Source organism: Citrus clementina, unplaced genomic scaffold (genome assembly GCF_000493195.1).
Source record: "Citrus clementina cultivar Clemenules unplaced genomic scaffold, Citrus_clementina_v1.0 scaffold_9, whole genome shotgun sequence".
Classification (NCBI taxonomy): domain Eukaryota; kingdom Viridiplantae; phylum Streptophyta; class Magnoliopsida; order Sapindales; family Rutaceae; genus Citrus; species Citrus x clementina.
The window spans coordinates 225,542-251,023 of NW_006261964.1; the positions used below are offsets into that span (position 1 = coordinate 225,542).

General features: G+C 43.0%; 4 protein-coding genes across 6 annotated transcripts; 3 read left to right on the plus strand and 1 right to left on the minus strand.

Moving 5' to 3' along the window:
* Positions 1-383: 383 nt before the first annotated feature.
* LOC18031274 (squamosa promoter-binding-like protein 1) lies at positions 384-6,737 on the plus strand. Of its 3 annotated transcripts, XM_024190518.1 has the most exons (11): positions 389-525; positions 775-1,602; positions 1,873-2,054; positions 2,870-3,525; positions 3,857-3,931; positions 4,023-4,130; positions 4,221-4,338; positions 4,517-4,658; positions 4,844-4,994; positions 5,294-5,932; positions 6,048-6,737. In XM_024190518.1, exons 2-11 carry the CDS (start codon positions 1,016-1,018, stop codon positions 6,504-6,506), a joined length of 3,117 nt encoding a protein of 1,038 aa, XP_024046286.1. In that variant the 5' UTR covers positions 389-525; positions 775-1,015; the 3' UTR covers positions 6,507-6,737. The 3 variants fall into 3 exon arrangements, with proteins under 3 accessions (XP_006419254.1, XP_024046286.1, XP_024046292.1); XM_006419191.2 differs by having other exon boundaries at positions 384-1,602; positions 5,294-5,942; positions 6,048-6,205; XM_024190524.1 differs by lacking the exon at positions 389-525 and having other exon boundaries at positions 1,406-1,602; positions 1,890-2,054.
* Positions 6,738-8,686: 1,949 nt separating this feature from the next.
* LOC18031522 (pentatricopeptide repeat-containing protein At3g06430, chloroplastic) lies at positions 8,687-10,848 on the minus strand. Its single transcript, XM_006419193.2, has 2 exons — positions 10,366-10,848; positions 8,687-10,168 (listed from the first exon to the last, which is right to left on the minus strand). Exons 1-2 carry the CDS (start codon positions 10,750-10,752, stop codon positions 9,047-9,049), a joined length of 1,509 nt encoding a protein of 502 aa, XP_006419256.1. The 5' UTR covers positions 10,753-10,848; the 3' UTR covers positions 8,687-9,046.
* Positions 10,849-11,932: 1,084 nt separating this feature from the next.
* Positions 11,933-13,707, plus strand: LOC18031804 (ABC transporter G family member 41). The gene is made up of 6 exons (XM_024179699.1): positions 11,933-12,034; positions 12,558-12,625; positions 12,786-12,885; positions 13,028-13,155; positions 13,232-13,356; positions 13,625-13,707. The coding sequence occupies exons 1-6, from the start codon at positions 11,933-11,935 to the stop codon at positions 13,705-13,707; spliced, it is 606 nt and encodes a 201-aa protein (XP_024035467.1).
* Positions 13,708-18,682: 4,975 nt separating this feature from the next.
* LOC112096278 lies at positions 18,683-19,609 on the plus strand. The gene is made up of 2 exons (XM_024179703.1): positions 18,683-18,789; positions 18,916-19,609. Exons 1-2 carry the CDS (start codon positions 18,683-18,685, stop codon positions 19,607-19,609), a joined length of 801 nt encoding a protein of 266 aa, XP_024035471.1.
* Positions 19,610-25,482: the final 5,873 nt, after the last annotated feature.

Consider the following 25,482-nt stretch of genomic DNA (forward strand, 5'->3'; position numbering starts at 1 on the left):
TTAACACGTATTATAAACTCACCACCTATTTCGGCTTTCACAATGATAGTAACAAAGTCACGGTGTGTCATGTGTGTGTGCGCTCTTTCTAGAGAGAGAGGGAGAGAGAGAAGGAGGCTCGAGACTGAGTGCGAGGGACACGGTGTGTGTGTGTGTGTGTGGGTGGGCCTTAGATTCCAATCCAAAATCCAAAAGTTTGCTTCGCGTCAATCAAATAAATAATAATAAAACGAAAAACCACCAAATTTCTTTTGAAAAAAGAAAAAAGAAAAAGAAAAAGTGTATTGTATTGGATTGGATTGGATTGTATTGTGCCGCCTACTGTTTTGTATTGTATGTTATGTACTACACTTACTTCTTCCGACACTGCTCTTTTTCTTTCTCCACTAAAACCGCATTTATTTTTAAAAAAATATTAAATTTCAATACCCTCTCTCTTCTTCTCTTTCCTAACTTTTTTCCTAAATTTCCCTAGCTTTCCTCCTTCTGTTTCTCTCCTCTCTAATTTTTCTGCAGTTCTCTCAGGTCAGAAAGGTTGAACTACTGGCTAACTGGGCAATTTCTAGGCTATTCTTCTTTCTTTCTTTCTTTCTTTTTTAATTTTTTACTTTTGGTTACTAATTTTGCATGAAAGTTGTGTGCTTTTGAAGTTATTGAGTTCAAAGTTGTTGTCTTGAGCTTATTATGATGTAAAATTTCGCTACTTTCAAGTATATTGCAATTCTGGGGTCTTTGCTTCTGTTGATTAGTGGGAAATTTTGGCCATGTGGGCAGCTCTTGTTTGGATCCATGGATGTGCCGATGTGCTGTTTTCGCCTTGCGGGTTACCTTGGCCGTGGACTGGATGTTGAGTAACAAATTTCTGAGTAGTTAAGCTACTGCCTTGTGGAAACAAGTTTGATCCCTTTTTTTTTCTTCTTCATTCGCTTCTTGTACTTCTTCTTATTTGTGCTTGTGTTGGTTGAATTGGAATCTGGTTTATCTGTTTATCCCCTTTTTTGTGGAATCATAATTAATGGAGGCTAAATTTGGGGGCAAGGTTCAAAATTTTTATGGGCCGGTGGTGTCGGATTTAAAAGCAGTTGGTAAAAAGACCTTGGAATGGGATTTGAATGATTGGAAATGGGATGGTGATCTTTTTACTGCTAGCCCTTTGAATTCTGCACCATCAGATTGTAGAAATCGGCAGTTATTTCCCGTTGGGCCTGAAATACCGGCAAATGGGGCTCAGTCGAATTGTTCATCCTCTAGTTCGGAGGATAATAATGTTGGGAATGAGAAAGGGAAGAGGGAAATGGAGAAGAGGAGGAGGGTTGTGGTTGTTGAAGATGACGAATTAATTAATGACCAAGGTGGGTTGCTTAATTTAAAGCTTGGTGGGCGGGTTTACCCTGTAACAGATGGGGATGCAAAGAGTGGGAAGAAGACTAAGATTGTTGGGACTACTGCAAATCGTGCGGTTTGTCAGGTGGAGGATTGTAGGGCTGATCTAAGCAATGCCAAGGATTACCACCGGCGACATAAGGTTTGTGATATGCATTCAAAGGCAACTAAAGCACTTGTGGGAAACGTTATGCAGCGATTCTGCCAGCAGTGTAGCAGGTGAGTGGGTTACTTATTTGGCCATATTTGTTTGGATAAATGAATAAGGAAGTCCATAATTTTTGTGAATAATCAACCGTGGTTAAAATCAGTAGTTGCTTTCTTGTGCACATCCTCACTGAGTTAAAACAAACAAAATTAGTTCTGTCGACCTGTAATAATTTGTTAATGTTGTTTAAATTTGAGTAATTCAGTGTTGATTGTTGTGATAGAGAAGGATTTTTTTTAGTTTTCTCCAGTTAGATGCAACTTGGTTATACTTATGGGCAGGTTTCATGTTCTTCAAGAGTTTGATGAAGGGAAGAGAAGTTGCCGGAGGCGGTTGGCTGGCCATAATAAACGAAGAAGGAAAACACATCCTGATAATGTTGTCAATGGGGGCTCCCTGAATGATGAAAGGAGCAGTAGCTATTTATTGATTAGTCTGCTGAGGATACTTTCAAACATGCACTGTAAGTATCTAATCTGCTGATTCTTACTTTTCTGCTTCACTAAGATGACAGAAATAGGTTGCGTAGATGGTATCACTGCTATTGTGTTATTCTGCACTTATGATTACATATGAAATTATTGAGGACTGCTAGCACATGGTTTGCCAAGTTACACCCCATTACCCTTGTGTCAGAAGATGCTGTATGAGTTTTTGACTGATTCTCATGTGCAGAAATTTAGAGAAGGCTACTGTTTTAATTAGGTTATACAAAATCTTAAAATGACTATAATGGTTAAACTTTGGAATTCATAAATTTATCATAGAAATCTTACATATTCAAGGACCATAAATCCACTATGGTACTTGGTTTGTAGATAGACACTTAAAATTCTAGTCACCATGCAATATGTAGTCTTCTGTCAGGATCGCATCTTTTGTTTTGTTGATGGCAGTTTATTGAAGATTGTGGCCTAGTCTTAGGAATATTCTAAATTATTTGCTTCCTGATGTGGATTGTTCATTTTGTTGATCTTCCTCAATCAATAATAACTTCCATAGATCAGCCAACTTCTCTGTAATCTGATAGTGCACCGTTTCCTCCAATGATTATTATCTTAATCTTTAGGCAAATCTATACCATATGATCTAGGACGGTTGGAAGGGTAATTCATATTATAAATTCCTGTAATCATGTAATAGTGCTAACATTTAATCTCATTTTACCTTTTTGTCTGTTCATCAATGTGTACCTTTTCCTCAAACACTTTCCGCTTCAGCTGTCATTGGTAGCATATATATTTTGACTGCGCAGATTTTTCCTTCTATGAATTGCAGCAAATAATTCTGATCAAACAAAGGATCAGGATCTCCTTTCTCATCTGTTCAGGAACCTAGCTGGTGTAGTTGGTACCAGCAATGTAAGAAACTTATCTGGGTTGTTGCAAGGATCCCAAGGCTTGCTGAATGCTGGACCGTCTAATGGGAATGTTGAAAAGGTACCGGATCTGGTTTCAACTGGTCCTGAACCTTCTAGGCCCTCTACTTCAGCCTGTATGACGGATAATCGCATTGGATTCTCAGAACCAATGAGATCTGTGGGCCAATGTGGGACTGTACCTGCTTCTGATTTATTGCAGAAAAAAATATCTACCAATGATGCTCATAGTGGAAGAGTACAACCTCTATCAGCTAGCCAGTCCATAGAGATGTTTCCGTCAAGAAGCAGCTTTTCAGCCAAAGCAAATGAACCAGAAGCTACGTTTGGGAGGAGCAAGATGAGTAATATTGATTTGAATAATGTCTATGATGATTCACAAGAACGTGTTGAGAATCTAGAGTTATCTCATGCCCCTGTAAACCCATGCCCTGTATCTCTTTATTCCCCTTTATGGTTACATCCGGGCTCTAACAAGTCAAGTCCCCCCCAGGCTAGTGCTAACTCAGATTCAACTTCTAGCCAGTCACAATCTAGTTCCAGTGGAGAGGCTCAGGTACATTATTTATTACAGTTGCATATCGTCGCTTTTACCTTTTAATTGAAATGGGATATTGAGGAGGCAAGCAGAATGCTCAAGTTTATGGAATTTCCATTTCAGGGGTGACCACTGTTTATGGCTCAAACTCAGCTCTACATTGATTCTTTAATATTTTGTATTTTGTATCAACAATGTCATTCCGGAGTATTGTTTGAAGTTCTTGGTTCTGTTGCACTCTAAATGAGACAATAGTGATAAAGCATGCTTCGGTACAAGTATCCATGATCATTACCTAGGCCTCAAATGATTGTTTCTCTTGACCACTCTCTCTTTTTTCATTTTACAGAGTCGTACAGACCGGATTGTCTTCAAGCTCTTTGGGAAAGACCCAAATGATTTCCCTCTTGTATTACGAAGACAGGTATTTTCTAGGTTCTTGTTCGCCTGCAAAATTCTATTTGATAGTTTTCCTGATAGATAACTAAAATTGGTAGAACATGTTCTATTTTCAGATCCTTGATTGGTTATCCCACAGTCCTACAGACATTGAGAGCTATATAAGGCCTGGCTGTATTGTACTAACAATATATCTTCGCCTGGGTAAACCCACTTGGGAGGAGGTATGCTGCTATATAGTTCCTGAAAGAGTGATTTGATGATTCTTGTTTAGAGAAAGGACAACTAGTTTTTCTAACTGCTTTTGTTTACAGCTTTGTTGTGATTTGGGCTCCAGTTTGAGGAGGCTTCTTGAAGGTTCTGATGACTCTTTTTGGAGAACAGGATGGTTATATGCTAGGGTGCAGCATTCTGTGGCATTTATATATAATGGTTTGCTCTCTCTCTCTGTCTCTCTCAATCTATCTGTCTATCTAAGCACGCATGTGCGTGGGGGATGAAAGAGCTTTAAAGAAATCCCCTTTCATGTTGAGCTGGGAAAACTTAGAATTCTGCTGTGGTACTGCAAGTATAAGACAACATTTTGTTCATTTTTACATCTGTGCTGCAGGTCAGGTTGTTTTAGACACACCTTTACTTCTTAAAAGCCATAAAAGTTGCAGGATCTCAAGCATCAAGCCAATTGCTGTACCTGTGTCAGAGAGAGTTAAATTTGTAGTTAAAGGCTTCAATCTTTCTCGGTCTACCACGAGGTGATCTTCATCTTCTGTGGATGCACCATTTTATTAACTTCTGTTGTTGTACCGAGTAGAATAGGAGACAATAGCATCTCATGTTTCAGTGTCTTTCTTTTTCTCTAAAATTAGTATAATGGAATACTCTTGAAACTATTCCATTTGCTTCAAAATTAAAAAGTCTTAGTATATTCTGATTTCAGGTTACTCTGTGCCATAGAAGGAAGTTATCTGGTCCAGGAAACATGTTATGACTTGATGGGTGGTGCTGATACTGTTAATGAGAATGATGAGCTCCAGTGCCTCAGCTTCCCTTGCTCTATACCAAATGTCTTTGGAAGAGGATTCATTGAGGTTTGTGCATCTTCTGGTGTTTCTCATTATGAACCGAAGTCCTTGTATGGTGTTAGCATGAATTCAAAGTTGTAGAATACAGAGATTAATTATCCAGTCTTTGTTCATCACGTGCCATTGTGCTCTTTTAAACTAATGTATTTCGTTTCCAACATCTGAATAGGATATCGACTGATGGCTAATAGAGAAAAGGCTAGTGGGGTTGGGTACTAGAAAATCATTGTTTATTCATCTTCCATTCTTGTCTATATCCCCTTTTATATGTCTGACGTGAGGTTTTTGTCATTTGATTCTATCAGGTTGAAGATCATGGTCTCAGCAGCAGCTTTGTTCCATTTATAGTTGCAGAGCAAGAAGTGTGTTCTGAGATTTGCATGCTTGAGAGTGCAATTGAGGCTGCTGAGATTTCTGACGACTTCCAGAAGATTGCTGAGAAGACAGAAGTTAAGAATCAAGCGCTGGACTTTTTACATGAAATGGGTTGGCTTCTTCACAGAAGCCACATGAAGTTTAGGCTGGGTCACTTGCATCCCAACTTCTACTTCTTCCCTTTCAAACGGTTCAAGTGGCTGTTGGAATTCTCAATGGAACATGATTGGTGCGCCGTAGTGAAGAAACTCCTGGGCATTCTGTTTGACGGAACAGTTGATACAGGAGACCATACTTCCTCTGAGCTTGCAATATTAGAGATGGGTCTCCTTCACAAAGCAGTCCGGAGAAATTGCAGGCCTATGGTGGAACTATTGTTAAATTATGCCCCCGATAATGTATTGGATAAACCAGGATCTCGGCAGAAGCAACTGGTGGACAGGGCTGGCGGCGGCTTTATATTTAAACCCAATGTTATTGGGCCGGCTGGATTGACTCCACTTCATGTTGCAGCATGTAGGGATGATGCAGAGAATGTGTTGGATGCCTTAACTGATGATCCTGGATCGGTATCATTCTGTCTCTTTCTGAATCTCTGATTGAATTTGTGGTTTTGCATAATTTCTTCTTATTTTTCCATGTTTGGGCCTCTTCAATAGTGCTTATATGAATGTTCTTGTTCAGGTGGGGATAGAAGCTTGGAAGAGTGCCCAAGACAGCACAGGTTTGACCCCAAATGATTATGCAAGTCTGCGAGCCCACCACTCATATATCCATCTAGTGCAAAGGAAAATCAACAAGAAATCATCAGAAAGTGGGCGTGTGATCCTAGATATACCTGGTAGCATTGTTGACTGGGATTCCAAGCAGAAACCGTCGAACGGGAATAAATCATCTCGAGTTCTCAGCTTGCAGACTGAAAAGATCATGACCAAAGTGACGCAGCAGCAATGCAGGTTATGTGAACAGAAGGTGGCTTATAGAAACATGAGATCATCACTGGTATACAGGCCTGCAATGCTCTCAATGGTGGCCATTGCAGCTGTCTGTGTTTGCGTGGCACTGCTCTTCAAAAGCTCACCCGAAGTTCTTTATATTTTCCGGCCATTCAGGTGGGAATTGCTCAAGTATGGGTCTAGTTAAGGTAGTTATTATACTTATTAGTTCCTGCAGGCAGCATGCTGGACTTTTTTCTCTTGCCCTCTTTTTTTGTTTCCTCCTCCTTCATATGAAGCGCTAGAAGTCCTGCTTATTTGTATGGATTTAGAAATTCAGAGGAAAAATAAGTACTGTATATGTGTTAAGGATAGCTCATTTCAATTATATATACAATGAAAGTTGGATTGATATCAAAGATGAAAGATATTTATAGTGTCCAACGCCAGTGTCAAGAGTATAAATATTAAATTAATTATAACGCATTATTCTTTATGGTAAATTATTTTATGAGTATTTTTTGTGATATAAATTTTTTATTATAAATTATAAGTGTTTAAAGTATATTTTAAAGTGTAAATAACATTGTCCATTAAACATCTGTCACCCCGACTTCACTCGTGAGACCACAAGAAAAAAGTTATAACAAAATCTCAATCCTTCAATTTTATATCTCAAACACAAAATTCTCACCAAAACAACATCATCAAGGTATTATTTGTCCACGGTGGCTACGTACTCATGGCAGCAAGCAAGAAATAACAATAAAAACTACACCCATGTCCCCAAATTTTGTCAAATAATGAAATAACAAATAAGGACAATGTTTTCTACATTTCTACATGCTCACATGAACTACAATAATATCTAGAATAATTCTTTATTTAAACACGTGTGAATTAAAGCAAACTTGGCGTTCATTTTAAGGTAGAAGATGCTCTAACGAACGATAAAAAAAAGATCTTTTGAAAGTGCTTTAACATTAACCTTCTGAGACATAATCATGGTGTTTGCCAAATGGCTAGACAGACTAGAACAATGCTAATTTCTATTACAATGCTGTTTTTGCAGTATTTTTCATTACTATCATTGGCTGGCGGTGCATACTTATTAGAAATGATTTTTCACATAAAACTTTGATGTATTATTAAGAGTATATCGTTTAGAATGGTTTTTTTTTTTTTTTTAATATTCTTCTTTCTTTTACTTTTCATCTAAAAGCTAAAAACTGTAACTGCAGAATTATGTCTGAAGAAAGTATTAATGATCAATCACGTTACGATATACAATAACAAGCAAGCAACGAACATGCATATATGCTACAAGTAAACTTCTCGACTCATTATAGTGGGAATTAGTTTCAAACTTTGAGTTGCTTGCACAGTTCTTTATCATTTATTATGGAGTCGAATATTCACTGCTTGTATCTTGAATTAATCAATTATTTCTTTGTACATCAAAGTGATGATTTGGCAAAGAAGATAGAGTCTGACCCGATGGAGAATAAGTGGCAATCGCCAGTGAAGATTGGTAATCTTTGGCCCCCACATTGTCCTATTCAACCACATCTTCGAAAAGTGATCATTTGCCAATTAGTGTATAGATGTTTCTACAAATTGCTTATGTCGCCATTTTTCATCCACTTCATTTCTAACAAAAATCTCCTCATCCTTTTCCCATTTCCATGGCCTTTCTGGTTGGTTCTTTGGAGGTGTCGTTTACGTGTAAGGCCCCTCACCTGATGCCATAACTTTAAGCGTTCACTCATTGCTTGTAATCATTTGTTTATGATTTTAGAAACGAATATATTGTTCTACCATTTATTAGTTCCATTTTTCAACTTGATCGAACATGGACCTGAGTTATTCAAATATTATTCTTTTTTCTTATAATTACTAATAAATGTCTTCAACAAGTGTGAAAAATATGGGTCTATTTTTTTCTTCTTCTGAGAATTGTTTACTAAGAAAATGTTACATATGTTGTAGAGCTTTGATTGAATATACAAACTTGATGCTTAAGAATGACATTTGAATCACTACTACTAAGAAAGCACCAAAATTAGAATGTGGCAATGGTTGCGACAAACCTAGCTTCTGAAGAAAAATTGTATAATTTTGTGCTTATGGTTTGTGGATTACTTTACTCATTAGCACGGATTCGGAGTAAGTTGTATAACTAATCTTTATCACAATTCCTTCACATATGAAATTAACGTTTTCATTTTTTCCTGAATATATTGATGCAGAAAGTTTATAAATTTCATGAGTTTGTCAATTTTCTAAAGAACCAAAGCATCGAAGAATCGAAATTTTTTGGACAAAACCAAAACAGCAATAATGGAGTTGGTCATGTCACGTAAAATAAAATAGTAACAATAAGCTGGCATAGCAGCAAAAAGCAAAAGATATACAATTAACTCTATCGCTGCTTCACACATTATAGAATAGTCGAGATTGTAGCATATCAGACAACAAAAAGAAATCCCCAAATTTGCATAAATATGCACCAACCAGTTCTATAGCTACATCAACTCTGTACATGTACAATGAACGCATCCAAATACTTCCCCACAAAGCAATAAAAGATTTGAAAAGAATTGTTGCAGCAGTTTTACTTTGAGCCATGTAGATAAACCAGCAATGTGCCTTTTCTTTCCTCATTGATCAGTGATTCCGCTCGTACGGCCTGTCTCAAACTTAGAAAAGTCGAACTTTATAGCACTTGCAGTGGCTCCGCATCCTCAATCAAATATTTTGTTGCCGGTGGCCCGATGCCTCCGAAAGCATCTGCATTTTTTCTTGTTCCAAAGCATAGACCTTGTCATTCATACCTTCCTTTGCATATGCCTCCATCATGATAGAGAAAGTTTCAGAGTCTGGTCGACAATGCTTCTCTTTCATTCTTTTACAAACCCTCTCCATCTCCATTAAATCATCTGCCTTTATGCATGCTGATATAACCGCATTGTAAAAGGAAACGTTCTCTGCTATCTGAAGCTTTGAAGCTAACCTAACACTGCTAATAACTTTATGGAAGAGCCCTGCATTAGCATATCCATTAATTAGACAACAAAAAGTCTTGGTGTCTGCTTTCATGCCCTCAGCATGCATCTGTTCAAATGTGTACTCCATGTGTTTTGCATCTCCCATGTCTGAAAAAGCCTCAATCACATTGTTATAAGTTGAAGACGTCCATGGAAATTGAAGCTTACGCATGTATTCCATCACAGATGACATCTTATCATACATCCTTTTCTTCCCATAAGCACCAATCAATATATTAAATGTCCTCGTTTCAGGGTCAATACCAAAGTTACGAAACTTTTCATACCAACGCTCCATCATATCAACCTGACCCTTGTTAGCAAACACACTAAGGATAGTATTCATCGTCCAAACATCAGGTTTGCAAGTTGCACTCTCCAACATCCCTGAGAGCACTCTTTCCATTTGATCAAACATTCCTGCCTTTCCATACCCACCTAACACAATGTTCTGTGTCACTGTATTTGGAGTTACCAATCTTTCATCCATATCTTGATACAATGTCTCAATCAACTCAAAACGCAAAGCATCAACACAAGCCTTAATCAAAGTACTATAGGTATAAACATCCGGCTGACAATTAGGTAGAGTTTTCATTTGATTAAGTGTAGCAAAAGCCTCATCAATAAGGCTGTTCCGACAATAAGCAGCAAGCAGTGCCGTGTAAAGTTCAGGGGTGGGCTCTATTCCTTCTTCGACCATTTCATTAAAGACCTTAAGGGCAAGCTCCGGTTGCCCAGATTTTCCAAGCAGAACAAGGAGCTTCATATAAGTGCCCTCTTTTGGTTGATAAAAAGGTTGCTCCTTTAGCATCTCAAACACCTAATCCATACCAATAATGACAGCACCACTCAATTATTGTTGTTTTAAGTATCACTAAAAGGCTACAGTGAGAAAGATTTGTAACTCTTCAAGAGTCATTTGTTGGAGCATTTATTTAGCAAATCAAAAACCCAGAAACGAAATATGAAAAAAAGAAAAAAGAAAAAAGAAAAAAGAATTGAATTGAAATTGCTAACCTGGAGGGCTTGAAACCACTGTTTCTTGAGAACATGATCAGAAAAGGTTTCAGCAACGGTGTTGACCCAAGCCTTGGCTTTGGCTTTGCGCTCCAGTTTCTTCTTGAGATTCTTAATGGGAGTTCTCTTCGAACGGTACCCAGGTATCGATGTCTCTGATACTCCAGGGTACTCTCCTTTTTTCCAGAGTCTCTTTTTGGCAGCCACCGCTGATTCTGAAGAAAATGAAGTGTGTTTGTTTGTACTAGTTACCGAGCAATGAATGAGGTTAAAGTTTGGAACTTGGGCTCTGTGTTTTTTGGTCTTCGTGTCGTGAGGGTGAGGGAGAGGAGAGGGAAGGAGTGAAGAGGAGAACGAGAGAGGCGCTGATGCTGATGCCATGCCCATCCACTCCACACACTCTCTCTGGCTCTGTCGCTGTGACTATAAATTCGCAGAGGACACCCTATTAGCGGAGTTTAGCCTATAGAGTAAGGACTAGGAAATGACTTGTTCACCCTTGTCTTCCATTCTTGCCTATTATTTCATTCTATCAGTGCATACGACTTATAAGCTTTGGGGACTTCTGTTTTTTTTTTTAAAAAAAAAAAAAAAACTTTTTCTTTTATTATAAATTATAATTTCCTAATACACTACTAAACATTTTAACTGTATACGATCCTAAATTCGTATGATTAATAATACAACATAGTCTCACAATTTGTGGGATATACCACCCATTTACAATCAATAGACAATTCAGTCCAACTCGACAAATGGCTCAAGTGGTGTTTTCATAGCTTGCTGAGTTGGGTGGCTTCAAAGCTGTCTTGTACATAATAGGAGTAGAATTAATTTCCTTCATCTGCTTCAAACAAATATTGTCTACATTACGATCTAGAAGTTCTGCATGCCAGCTGCCACATCAGAAAATTATCTCTTGTTATGCTGATCCTTTTATTTTGTGTGTGTGTGTGTGTGTATGTATATGTATATATCTATATCTATATCTATATTTATATCATCACAGCATAAACTTGAAAGAAAATCATCAATTGTTCTCTTTGTTAGTTATTTTCATATGCTAAACTCAGATAGGGCTAAACCCAGATTACGGTATTATAGAATTTTCCTGACAAATAAAATTATACAAATCAAGTTAAAAGTTATTCATTAACTACTGATAGCTGAAACTTTCACTAATTTAAAAAATTCATTGAAATAGACAAGTAATTAATCTGTAAATGACTTTCTAGAAAGAATTTTTTTTTTTTTTTTTATGAAATAGATGCTTTGTTTGATGAAATAGATGCATAAATAGAGATGGCAAACGAGTTGCTAATATCACCAAACTTGGAGCCGAGAAGCCGCATATGTTCATGAAGAAGCTCATCAAACACATTGAAAATTATAACCTGAGATTGTTGCACAGGATTAGAAAGAGAGTTGACGGGTTTACTTTATATAAAACCTTTTTGTTTCCGCTTCTATGCATATCTACATAAGCAGAGAGATATACATATAAGTTGTCACACTGATTTGTAATTAATTAATTGTGCTTTACAGAGTTGGAGTACGGTTGCCTACGATGGAAGTGAGATATAAGAGTCTTGGCGTTGAATCAGAATGTGAAGTAGTTCATGGGAAGCCTCTCCCGAGTCTTTGGAGCACGACCAAGAGCATGCTTTCTGTATATGTGTGTGTGTACGTGTATATATATATATGTGTGTGTGTGTCTATGTATTCATGAACTTCTCTGACTTATCGGCAGAGTCACTTTGTGGTTTCTTATGTTGCTGGCAAACAGCTAGCTTGACTCTCAAGTTATTTATGTTTGTCACAGGGTTTCACTAATCTGTTAGGTCCAAAGCAAGAAGTAAAGATAAAGTTTTGAAAAATATCAATGGCATCATAATCCTGGAAGGTGGACCCAAAAATTCCGATACTTTTAACGTCTTCACTTCACTCCTCTGAAATTTTTTATGAGTCATATATAATATACGTTCGCTTAGTTTTGCTCTTGCTCAATGCTCATTGCAGGATGACATTATTACTCGGTCCTCCAGGGTGTGGCAAAACCACATTGTTATCTGCTCTCTCTGACAATCTTAGCCATTCTCTCAAGGTTTCGTGACCTTAGTTAATTTTGTATTCCATTCTTTATACTTTCTGGGATTTGCTTGCATCTTAGGTTTTTGATTTCTCTAATACAGGTGTCAGGGGAAGCGTCTTACAGCGGATACATACTGGATGAATTTGTCCCTCAGAAAACATCAACTATGTAAGCCAGGATGATCTGCATATTGCGGAGATGACAGTGAGGAAACTATTGATTTCTTTGCACGTGGTCAGTGTGCAGGACATCGAGCTGGTAAGCACACTTTGGTCACAAAGAAATGGTGATTTTTCTATACATGGCTTGCCATCTGTTACAAATCCAGTAATTTGTTGTTTAAACTTGAAGAGATCCTGATGGAGGTCATTAAACGAGAGAAGCTGGTAGGGATTTCCCCAGATCCTGATGCGGATGCTTACATGAAGGTACACATAACATTTTTGAATTACTATGTATCTTCACCATGCCGCTCAAATTAATTCTTCTAAAACATACATTGCAGCACCAAAAACCGATGTGTGAAAGTGGATAACTCAGATAGATAGTTTCTCTTAATTTCTGCAATAGAGTATCCCTGGGGTATTGAAGATTAAGGCCAATTATAATCCAACAACATGGATGCTGGAGGTTTCTTCTAAGGCTAGAGAGACTCAACTTGGTGTTGATTTTGTACAAATCTATAGGGACTCAACCTGGTACCACTGAGTAAAAATCTGGAATCAGATTCCAGTGTTTGGCTGGTAAATTACTCTTCAGCGTTTTTGACTGTAGGGAGAATAAGCAACTGTTAAAGCAATTGAGTTCACCATCTGTTCAAAGGATTTCCATTTTCCTACCCGTTTGCATCAAAATGGTTGGCAGCAGTTCAACACATGCCTCTGGAAACGGAACTGATGGTATATTGTTTTGGCAGCAACGAAAGAATATGCCAAAACAATATGCCAAAACAAAATCCTTCTTATCCTTTTTATGTGCTATGTCTCCGCTGTATGGTATATTGTTTTGGCAGCAAGGAAAGAAAATGTAGTCAATACAGTTGTACTGATGTTCTCACATTGCATTACCATGATATCTAGGGTCATAAATTCCTATTAGGAGAAAAAGATGTTGATTTAACTAAATTTATATTATTCAACTTTGATAACCTGCTACTTGTTTTTTCAGAAAAAAACCAGCAAGACCGGTTCAATATAGTTGGTGCACTGTTCATATCAGCACTCCTTTTTGGTGTAAACAACTACTCATGAGCTCTACCGCTTGTTGCAACAGAGCAGAGAGTCTTATACCGAGAAAGATTTGCAGGAATGTACTCCCCATGGCCTTATTCATTTGCACAGGTTCAGTATACTTTAAAAAAAATGCATTTTCATAACATTATACTGCTTTTACTTTTTTCTTTGAAGTAATTGAGATTTTGACATTGCACGTGGTAGTTGAGGTTCCTTACTTGTTCATTCGAGCAATCATTTATGTGATGATCACATATCCTACGATCGGTTTTTATTGGTCAACATATAAGATATTCTGGTCATTTTAGAGCATGCGCTGTAATCTTCTATACTTCAACTACTTGGGAATGCTGGTGGTAGCACTGTCACCAAATGTTCAAGTGGCTTATATTTTGACCTCCTCTTCCTACTCAATGCTCAATCTATTTTTTGGGTTCAACATTCCAAAACCAGTAAGCTCCTATCTATCTTGTTCAAGTGCATCAAACTTTGATTGCTTCATGCTAATTAGTCATGTCAAGTTGAAGTGATTCAACATTATTTTAATATAAGTTATGAACAAATTAAAGTCCGTATGAATATAACAAAAACAATCGAGGCTGATGTAAGAGAGATTATAACATTTTTCAAGTTTTTTGGATTGATATTCTGGACGAAAACGGTTTGTCGTTTCTTGAGCAAACGGCTAACCGTTTAAGTCCAGAGAGCATGTTTGCTGTTCTGGATAAAACGACTCACCGTTATTGAGACAACGGCTAACCGTTTAAGTCCAGAGAGTATGTTTGCTGTTCTGGATAAAACGGCTCACCGTTATTAAGAAAACGGCTAACCGTTTATTTACAGAGAGTAACATATTTGATATTCTGGAATAAAACGGTTCACCGTTTATTGAGAAAACGATTTTCCAGAAAGGCGTTAATTGGAAAAACGGTTAGCAAGAATGAAAATTTCAATTGTCAATCGATACAAATTCAAACCAAAAGAGTGTCTTCGAAGAAGTACCATTTCTAATGGTTGTATTCTTTTAAATAAACATCTTCTTCATTAAAGAAAGACACACAATTAGATTGATTATCAGATTTTGTAGGTTTCATATATGTTCTGGAAATACAATCTTTTTTACTAGAGATTGTATTCAGGATTTGATATATCTTGGAGGTAATTTGTCAAGAAAAACTCTATAGCAAACCAAGATTGATGAGAGCAAATAAAACCTTAAAGGAAAGTGTGCAAACACGTCTCAAATCCTAAAAAATTTTATTTGTTCTTTGCCTCCATATTCTTATTATTCTCTAACAGCTGATGGTATTGTTGTTTGTCCTTGCAGTGACTTCCAAAGTGGTGGATACGGGTGTATTACTTTTTTCCCACGTCTTGGGCAATAAATGGGATGTTAACTTCTCGACGCGAAGATATTGACGAAGAAATATTAGCATTTAGTGAAAGTAGCTACCCACCGTCTTAAATGATTACTTTGACTTTGATCATGATATTTTATATGTTGTAGGTATTGTGCTTCTAATCTTCCCCATTGTATTTGCTTTTCTTTTTGCATACTTCATTGGAAAGCTAAACTTCCAAAGGAGATGAGCGAATGTTATAGCGTTAATGTATTCGGTGTCTGTTTGTGTGTATATGAAAGACTAATGCTGTAATGTGTGAGTATTATTAATTTATTAATTTAGTGGAGTTGTAAAAGCTTGAAAAATAGAATGGATAGTCTTGGAACGAACTTGTTGATGCGAGATTCCGGTTCTCCTCGTTCTACGACCAGGATCTCTGCTCGATCAACTTCCCCACGACCAGGAGGTCTCCTAGTAATGCTTCTTCTCCAGAGATCCCTGCACACACAGACAAGTCAGAGTACGCCGGTTGTTCTCCCGGCGCAAACCCTCCGACGCTCAAGTCAGATATCAAGGTTCGGGGAACGCTTGCCACAGGTCTTATGACTTTTTCGTGGTTTTTTCCTTTTATCTCAAAAATGCTAACCCTTTTACCTTCGTTGGCTACCTTTTTATAGGCTTCCTCTGAATCCCAGTTTTCCGCTTTTTTCGAGACGGTCTGGGCCTCTGACTGCTGCGTTATGGGCAAACGGGGGATCTTGCGTGTTACGCCATGGTTCAGGGGAAAGCGTGGCTGTCGTGGTTCTGTGAGATCTTGCGTGTTACGCCACGGTTTAGGGGAAAGCGTGGCTGTCGTGGTCCTGTGAGACCTTGCGTGTTACGCCACGGTTCAGGGGAAAGCGTGGCTGCCGTGGTCCTGTGAGACCTTGCGTGTTATGCCACGGTTCAGGGGAAAGCGTGACTGTCGTGCCTAGATTCTCGGGCTGGAGAGCATGTCTTGCCAACTGCCATCAATCGGGTCTCCTCGCCTATCGACCTCTAGCCGGAATGGCCGTATACCTCTTATAGGGAATTGGCCTCGCGGATGACAACATCGTGGACGAGCAGGATATTTCTGCTCCTGTTCCTCCGCGCACCAGGCTTTTACGGAACACACCGGTTCGCAGGACTCTGCCATCAGATATCTGCTCGTCATATCTGCTCGTCATTCCTGGTCTCGTCGACATATTTATCCCAAACAGTATCTCTCCCAAACACCGGTCCCCCAGTTTCTGGTGTTGGGTAATGTAGTGGACCAGCAGTGGAAACTCGACAGCACTCGCTCGCGTGGGATTGGAAAAGGCTGCCAAGAGTCATGTCGCATTTAATTGCGGACGAGGTGACGTGGCAGAAATCCCCCCCTCCATTTGTGTTGATGCGAGATTCCGGTTCTCCTCGTTCTACGACCAGGATCTCTGCTCGATCAACTTCCCCACGACCAGGAGGTCTCCTAGTAATGCTTCTTCTCCAGATATCCCTGCACACACAGACAAGTCAGAGTACGCCGGTTGTTCTCCCGGCGCAAACCCTCCGACGCTCAAGTCAGATATCAAGGTTCGGGGAACGCTTGCCACAGGTCTTATGGCTTTTTTGTGGTTTTTTCCTTTTATCTCAAAAATGCTAACCCTTTTACCTTCGTTGGCTACCTTTTTATAGGCTTCCTCTGAATCCCAGTTTTCCGCTTTTTTCGAGACGGTCTGGGCCTCTGACTGCTGCGTTATGGGCAAACGGGGGATCTTGCGTGTTACGCCATGGTTCAGGGGAAAGCGTGGCTGTCGTGGTTCTGTGAGATCTTGCGTGTTACGCCACGGTTCAGGGGAAAGCGTGGTTGTCGTGGTCCTGTGAGACCTTGCGTGTTACGCCACGGTTCAGGGGAAAGCGTGGCTGTCGTGGTCCTGTGAGACCTTGCGTGTTACGCCACGGTTCAGGGGAAAGCGTGGCTGTCGTGCCTAGATTCTCGGGCTGGAGAGCATGTCTTGCCAACTGCCGTCGACCGGGTCTCCTCGCCTATCGACCTCTAGCCGGAATGGCCGTATATCTCTTATAGGGAATTGGCCTCGCGGATGACAACATCGTGGACGAGCAGGATATTTCTGCTCCTGTTCCTCCGCGCACCAGGCTTTTACGGAACACACCGGTTCGCAGGACTCTGCCATCAGATATCTGCTCGTCATTCCTGGTCTCGTCGACATATTTATCCCAAACAGTATCTCTCCCAAACACATTTGAATTTCAAACCGACGGTTATGAGGCCCTTGGGATTCGGCGCAGTTATATGCTGGCAACCCAAGAGTCCGTCCTCATTTGGAAAGCCAAATCCTCTCGAACGGCATATTCACCATTCACTCCGTCTCCGTCTACGTCTCTGTTTCTCTGGCAAAGAAGTTCCGGCACGAAGCCCCCATCCTTGCCTTTCTCCGATTGAAGCAGTACTTCAGGTATTACTTCTCTCTCCTTGGTCTCGAATAGTTTGTAGATAACTTCTTTTTTCTTTCGTTTGGGTAGTAGTTGGTGGTGTTGTGGTTAGAGTTTAGGGAATGTCGAAAGGCAAAGAGAAGGTCATTGAGGTTGATGACGACGAATTGGACTTCCTGCCTAGTCTGCTCACCGATCCCGCCTTTGACCCCGAGGTCCCCTTAGAGCCTATTAGGTCTAGTGTCAGGACTAGTGCTAGAAGCATGTCTCCCCAAACGACCTCTACGAGCGGGAGTAATGGTGAGGATGGATCTTCCGACTCCGAGGATACTTTGAGTGAGGGTCGAGGAGATGATTCTGGTGAGGCGTCCCCATCAGGAGCGCCGCGACCAGAGGGGAGGAGTACAATAGGAGGTAGAGCCCTATCGCGGGATTATGCTATTGATTACATGACGTGCACGACCACGTTTGATGAGCTCGAGGACCTCCGGCTGAGGTATAGCATTCCTGGCGAGATACCTCTCAAGGTCCCGGGAAAGAAGGATGCCCCCAGCCGGCCTCCTAGGGGATATGTTACCCTGTATCTGGACAGCTTTAAGTACGGGCTGAGGTGTCCCTTGCAACCTTACTTTGTCCGGATACTTAACGGGCTAAATCTAGCTCCTGGTCAGCTGAATCCCAATGGGTGGAGAGTGCTCTCTGGTCTGTTCATATTGTGGGACAGATGTTGCCAAAGCGAGCCCAAGGTTGATGAGGTGAAGCACCTGTATCAGCTAAAGAGCAGCCCCAAAGATGCCGGCTGGTACTACTTCCAATCTAGCACCAAGAGCAGGAAACCTATAACCGACCTCCCTACTGGTGGTGGTGGGAATTGGAAGAGAAAGTTCTTTTTTGCTGGGGGTCCTTGGAGTCAGGTCGCACAAATGGACGGGAAGGATTATCGGGTCCCACCCCGTTTCACGGTCCCAGGTTGCCTGCTCGCTCCAGATGCCTTGTATCCATAATTGTTCTTGTTTTATTGGCTTGTTTCTAACCAAGTGTCTGTTTATGTTGTAGTTTCTTGGGGCGTTCATTTCCCACTCCGACCCGGCCAGCTCAAACGGGTTGAGGCTGTGCTAGTCAATTCCTGCTAGAGCCGGGAACTGTTATCCACATACAACTTGCTCGAGTCTCGCTTAATACTTCCTGGCCATAGGATGGAGGACGCTGTGATTGGGGCTCTGACCCGAAAACGTTCTCGACCTCCAACCACGAAGAGGGACGAGAGTAAGGATGCCCCTACCGCAAAGCGGGCCAACATCGTGTAGCAGGCCCCACCCTTGAAGATTTTACCTCCGGCTCCTGTAAAAGTCGGGGAAGCTAGTGGAGTAGCCACAGATCCTGCTACCTCTTCTCCTCCTGTCGGGCCTTGATCTCGCTTACCTGACAGCCGAGCAGAACATCTGGTCCCTTACCTCAATGAGTTAACTAAATCCGTGAGCAAGAAGGACCTGGAGGCCTTTGACGGCCGCACCTTGGGTGAGCTGGTGGGGGCCATGCAGCATAGCGCTTTCCACCTCAGCTGCATGACCACCTATTACAAGGCTAAGGTTGGCCGCTACGACCGGAAGATGAAGGAGGATATCCAATCGGCGACGAACAGAGCTGACGTTGCCGAGAAGAAAGCAGGGGAGCTGAATCTCGAGAATCTGAAGCTGATAGAGCAAGAATCACTTGCTCAAGCAAAAGCCATTACCCTCGAGGAGGAGTTTACCAAGGTCAAGGAGGATCTGCAAAGGCAGAAGGCTATGTATGAGGCTCAGCTCGAGTCTCTCCGTGACTCCCACCGAGCTCAGGTCGAGAACTTGGAGAGGGAGGCCGACAACCAGTACGACCAGGGACTTCGGCATTCCTATCGTTGCATCATGGCCGTCCTCGGGAAGCAACACCCTGACCTGAAGATGGATGACCTTGCAGCTGGTGTTGCTCGGCATATGGATGAGGAGGCGGCCAAGGAAGATGCCGAAGGGGTAGAGCCGATCGTGATTGAGGAGGAAAACTCTCCTCCTCGTGCAGTCCCTGCTGAAGTTGGCGAGGCGAGCACCCCCCCGGACGCAACTGGCGATACCCCCCCCCGCACCTGAGGAGGTCCAGCCAACCGATGCTGCTCGGCTCACTGATCCGCCGTCTTTTTGATATATTTCTTTTATTGTAATGGACAATGTTCATGAAGATTATCCCCTCTGTTAATCATTAACCAATTAATAAAAATGTTTTTTGATTACTTTCTGGTGTTGTAATTATGAGTTAATTTTCGTTTGAGAATCTGCTTGTCTTTGTCTGGACGAGCAGGTTCCGGCTTGGCTCATGGTTTTGCCGCATGCCTTTTAAGATTTTTCAATGCTTGGGATTCGGTTTGCCTTCGCGCGGTCGAGCAGATCCTGGCACGCTTGGCTTCGGTCTCGCCATAAGACAGGCTTTGAGACTTGGCGAGCCTTTGCATGCCTTGGGAATTTCTTCGAATGTTTTGGAGTCTGCTCGCCTTCTCGTGGTCGAGCAGATCCTGGCACGCTTGGCTTCGGTCTCGCCATAAGACAGGCTTTGAGACTTGGCGAGCCTTTGCATGCCTTGGGAATTTCTTCGAATGTTTTGGAGTCTGCTCGCCTTCTCGTGGTCGAGCAGATCCTGGCACGCTTGGCTTCGGTCTCGCCATAAGACAGGCTTTGAGACTTGGCGAGCCTTTGCATGCCTTGGGAATTTCTTCGAATGTTTTGGAGTCTGCTTGCCTTCTCGTGGTCGAGCAGATCCTGGCACGCTTGGCTTCTGTCTCGCCATAAGACAGGCTTTGAGACTTGGCGAGCCTTTGCATGCCTTGGGAATTTCTTCGAATGTTTTGGAGTCTGCTCGCCTTCTCGTGGTCGAGCAGATCCTGGCATGCTTGGCTTCTGTCTCGCCATAAGACATGCTTTGAGACTTGGCGAGCCTTTGCATGCCTTGGGAATTTCTTCGAATGTTTTGGAGTCTGCTCGCCTTCTCGTGGTCGAGCAGATCCTGGCATGCTTGGCTTCTGTCTCGCCATAAGACAGGCTTTGAGACTTGGCGAGCCTTTGCATGCCTTGGGAATTTCTTCGAATGTTTTGGAGTCTGCTCACCTTCTCGTGGTCGAGCAGATCCTGGCATGCTTGGCTTCTGTCTCGCCATAAGACAGGCTTTGAGACTTGGCGAGCCTTTGCATGCCTTGGGAATTTCTTCGAATGTTTTGGAGTCTGCTCGCCTTCTCGTGGTCGAGCAGATCCTGGCATGCTTGGCTTCTGTCTCGCCATAAGACAGGCTTTGAGACTTGGCGAGCCTTTGCATGCCTTGGGTTTTTCTCGGTTTCGAGCGAATGAAATTCCGCGACGTTCCATTAATGGCAGGATTTGACTTACATGAAATTGTTCGGACATAAAGCGTAAAAGATAAACGATAATGAACATGAGCGAAAATAGCTTTCAAATGTGAAAAAGTCTTACTGGAAGTACTTCCGGAGGTGTGCTGCGTTCCATGGGCGTTTCACCTCGTGGCCGTCCGCGCGGACCAGCTTGTAAGCTCCGGGTCCCGCTATCTGCTTGACTCTATATGGCCCTTCCCAATTCGATCCCAGCACTCCTTGAGTCGAATCTTTGGTGCTCTGATTCACTCTTCTCAGTACCCAGTCTCCGACCCTGAATTGCCGTATGTTCACCTTCTGGTTATAATACCGAGCAACCCTTTGTTGGTAAGTTACTGATCGCTCGGTTGCTTGCTCCCTCCTTTCCGTTAGCAGATCAAGATTCAAACATATCTGCTCGTCGTTCTCCTGCTCATTGAAATGACCTGTCCGGTGTGTGGTCGTTCCTATCTCAGCCGGCACGACCACTTCATGTCCGAAAGCCAAAGCGAACGGTGTCTCCCCAGTTGCGGTTTTGTGGGTTGTTCTGTATGCCCATAGCACACCTGACAGCTCGTCAACCCAAGCGCCCTTTTTTGCCCCGAGCCTGATTTTCAGAAGCCTCTTGATGGTCTTGTTGGCTGCTTCTACTTGTCCATTCGATTGAGGGTGGGCAGGCGAGCAATACTTCAGCTCTATCCCGAGGTTCTGGCAGAAATCCCTGAAGCTGTGATTATCGAACTGCCTGCCATTATCCGTTACCAAGGCATAAGGGATCCCGTATCGACAGACCAGGTTTCTCCACACGAAGTCTGTTGTTTTCTTCTCTGTGATCCTGCTAAGGGCTTCCACCTCTATCCACTTCGTGAAGTAATCTATAGCAACTATTGCATGTGTTGCTGCTCCTCGTCCTTTTGGCAATGGGCCGATCAGATCAATTCCCCATTGAGCAAATGGCCAAGGGGAGGCCATGGAGGTGAGTTTCTCTGGTGGTTGGTTGGAGAAATTTGCAAAACTCTGGCAGCTTGCACAACCCCTGGTCTTCTTTTGCGCATCCTGGTGCATTGTCGGCCAGAAATATCCTTGCCTTAGAACCTTGTGGGCCAGGGACCTCCCGCCAGAATGATTTCCGCAAATTCCTTCGTGTACTTCTCTCAGCACGTAATCCGCGTCGTCCTCATCCAAACACCGAAGGAACGGTAGTGTATATCCTCGCCGATACAGTACCCCATCGATCATCGTGTATCTCGAGGCCTGGGCTCTAATCTTCCGAGCTCGCAGCTTATCTGGTGGTAATACCCCGTCTCTAAGGTATGAAACTATCGGGTCCCTCCACGAGCATTTTTGTTCTATCCGTAACACCCCCAAATTCTGTTCGATACTCGGGCTGGACTTCACCTCCAGAGGGACCGACTTTGGCATTTTTGGGTCGGCTACTGCTGCCATCCTCGCCAAAATGTCTGCTCGACTATTCTGCTCCCTGGGGATTTGTATCACCTCCACGGCCTCGAACTTCCCCATCATCTGCCTGACTATTTTCAGGTACTGTTCCATCTTCTCCTCTCTTGGTTGGAATCTTTCACTGACATGATTCGCAACCAGCTGGGAATCGGTTCTGATCTTAACTCTGTCTGCTTTCACGGCCTTAGCCAATTCCAGACCTGCTATCAAGGCTTCATACTCTGCCTGGTTATTTGTGGCTGCAAATTCCAACTTTACAGCATAAGAGATCTCCTCCCCCTCTGGGCCTTCTAGGACAATCCCTGCTCCTGAACCCCGCTCCCCTGATGACCCATCCACAGACATCTGCCATATTTGAGTTTCGTCATTGCCTACAGCTGCATCTTGTTGATCTAAGCATACTTCGGGCTCTGTGAATTCAGCTACGAAATCGGCCATTGCCTGGGCCTTTATCGCCGCGCGGGGTTTATAGTCTATGTCGAACTCGCTCAGCTCCACAGCCCACTTGACGAGCCGACCAGAGGCATCTGGCTTGTGCAGAGTTTGACGCAATGGCTGGTTTGTTATTACCGAGACCGGGAAGGCTTAGAAATATGGCCTCAACTTCCGAGCAGCAACCACAAGGGCAAGTGCCCATTTCTCCAACGGTGGGTATCTGGCCTCAGCGTCGAGCAGGGCCTTGCTGGTGTAGTATATCGGATACTGAACTCCTTCTTCCTCTCTCACCAGAACAGAACTGGCGGCCCGATCCGATATCGCCAAATACAGATACAACTTGTCCCCATCCCTCGGTGTGGACAGCAGCGGAGCTTGCTGTAAGTATTGCTTCAAGTTTCGGAAGGCTTCCTCGCATTCGGGGGTCCATTCTGTTTTCTTTCCCCTCCTTATCACTTGAAAGAATGGCTGACACTTATCTGTAGCCTTGGATATGAATCTGCTCAACGCCGCCAACCTCCCCGTGAGGCTCTGCATCTCCTTCAGGTTACGAGGAGACGTCATTTGCACAATCGCCTGGATTTTCTCGGGATTTGCTTCAATCCCCCTATGGCTCACCATGAATCCCAGGAATTTCCCTGACTCGACCCCAAAAGCACACTTCTCCGGGTTGAGCTTCATCTTATACTTCCTCAAAAGCTCGAATGTCTCCTCGAGGTGTCTGACGTGTTCCTTCGGGATTTTGGACTTGGTAATCATGTCATCCACGTACACCTCCATGGTTTTCCCGATCAACGGCTTAAATACTTTGTTCACCAGCCTTTGATAGGTGGCCCCAGCATTCTTGAGACCGAATGGCATCACCCTGTAACAGAACAAACCTTGGTTAGTGATGAAAGCCGTGCTCTCTTCATCCTGCTCGTACATGGGGATCTAGTTGTATCCCGAGAATGCGTCCATGAAGCTAAGCAGACCATGTCCAGCCGTTGAATCTACTAGCTGATCGATCCTTGGTAAAAGGAAGCTGTCTTTTGGGCACGCCTTGTTGAGGTCTGTGAAATCCACACACATCCTCCACTTGCCGTTTGCCTTCTTTACCAGCACCACATTTGATATCCATTCTGGGTAACTGACTTCCCGAATGAACCCTTCTCTCAAGAGCTTCTCCACCTCTTCATTTACAGCCTCATACCTCTCCTGGTTGAAGCACCTCCTCTTCTGCCTTACTGCCCGAGCACCTTTCTTTATTGCCAGCTTATGACACGCTACCTCAGGGTCAATCCCCGGCATGTCTTCATGTGTCCAGGCAAACACATCAGCATGAGCCTGTAAGCATTTCACCAACTCCTGCTTTTGCTCTCTCTTAAGTCTCGACCCGATTCTGATCGTCTTTCTCGGGTTCTCTGGTCCCATGCTCACTGTTTCCAGATCCTCCACAGGTTCTTGTCTGCCAGTCTTGTTTTCCACTCGGGTATCGAGGGGCGTTATCTGCATTGCCTCCCTTGCTGCCGAGGAGTAGCAGCTTTTTGCGATCCTCTGGTCTCCTCGTACCACTCCTACTACCCCATTCACCCGGTACTTCAGAGCCAGATAATGGTTGGACAACACCGCTTTGCTCATCCTTAAAAATGGCCGACCTAGGATCATCTGGTAAGGACCTTCCTCATCCACTACGACAAAGTCCAGTATCACTGTTCTTTCTGTCGGGGGGCTCCCAATTGTGATGGGCAGTTCGACCACGCCCAGAGGAACCAGTTTCCCTCCCCCGAACCCCTTCAAGGAGGTGTTGGTGTATTCCAACTTTCGGTCGGCTATTCCCATCTCTTCTAGGGTTGACTTAAATAACACATCAACTGAGCTCCCTGTATCAACCAGTATCCGGTCAAACTTCTTACTAGCGACCGTAGCCCTGATGACTAAGGCATCCTCGTAGGGGTATAGAATCCCTTCCTCATCCTCATCCGTCCACATGATTGGCACTTGCCTGACTCTTGCTCGTTTGGCTGCTGGGGTGTTGAGGAGTACCTCTTTACTGGTCATGGCGTACCTAGCATAATTTTTTCTCGATCTGTTTGAATCTCCGGCCAACGTTGGGCCCCCAGCTATCACCCTTACTGCGGGCTGCTCGCGCCTCAAGATTCTATCACTCTGCTCCCCTTCATCTGTCGTGGCCACCATCGGAAAAGTCCCATCCATAAACTCGTCCAGGTACCGATTTCTCACCAAATCTTCGACCTGGGTCTTGAGATCTCTACACTCTGTTGTGGTATGGCCGTGGGTGCCATGGAACTTACAATAACGTCCCCTATCCCTCCTGTTGGGCAGCTTTGTTATTGGTGTAGGGAGGTGCAGCAGCCCTCGATCCTTTATGGCCTCGTATATCTCATCCAGGGACATCTTCAAGGGAGTGTACCGCCCATAGTCCTGGTTCTGGTCGATCAGATGCACTGCTCTTTCTCTGTTTGCCCCGCTCTGAGTTGGGGGCGGTGGAAGTACTTCTGGTCCGCTCGTCCTGCCACCGTGGGAATGTTGATGAAGGCCACCAGATGCCGGATCATTTCTTGTCCAAGGTTCCCTAGCTGGGGAACGAGGAGGTTGCGCCCTGCTGCGCTGATACTGTGGTGGCCTCTGAGGAGGCTGGTAAGCGGTGACCCTACCTCCTGCTCCACTACTGGAGGCCTGGTGGTCCCTCCTCCTGATCGGCCCATTCCC

Bases quoted from the DNA above. Each gene is read 5' to 3' on its own strand.
- LOC18031274 (XM_024190518.1), top strand. From the start codon at position 1,016: ATGGAGGCTAAATTTGGGGGCAAGGTTCAAAATTTTTATGGGCCGGTG. The intron at 4,131-4,220 runs GTATGCTGCTAT...TTTTGTTTACAG, and splicing joins GTAAACCCACTTGGGAGGAG to CTTTGTTGTGATTTGGGCTC. The intron at 4,659-4,843 runs GTGATCTTCATC...TTCTGATTTCAG, and splicing joins CTTTCTCGGTCTACCACGAG to GTTACTCTGTGCCATAGAAG.
- LOC112096278 (XM_024179703.1), top strand. From the start codon at position 18,683: ATGGAGGACGCTGTGATTGGGGCTCTGACCCGAAAACGTTCTCGACCT. The intron at 18,790-18,915 runs GTAGCAGGCCCC...CTTACCTGACAG, and splicing joins GCAAAGCGGGCCAACATCGT to CCGAGCAGAACATCTGGTCC.
- LOC18031522 (XM_006419193.2), bottom strand. From the start codon at position 10,752: ATGGGCATGGCATCAGCATCAGCGCCTCTCTCGTTCTCCTCTTCACTC. The intron at 10,169-10,365 runs GTTAGCAATTTC...GGTATGGATTAG, and splicing joins AGTGGTTTCAAGCCCTCCAG to GTGTTTGAGATGCTAAAGGA.
- LOC18031804 (XM_024179699.1), top strand. From the start codon at position 11,933: ATGGAAGTGAGATATAAGAGTCTTGGCGTTGAATCAGAATGTGAAGTA. The intron at 12,886-13,027 runs GTACACATAACA...TTTCTGCAATAG, and splicing joins ATGCGGATGCTTACATGAAG to AGTATCCCTGGGGTATTGAA. The intron at 13,357-13,624 runs GTATATTGTTTT...TTGTTTTTTCAG, and splicing joins CTCTGGAAACGGAACTGATG to AAAAAAACCAGCAAGACCGG.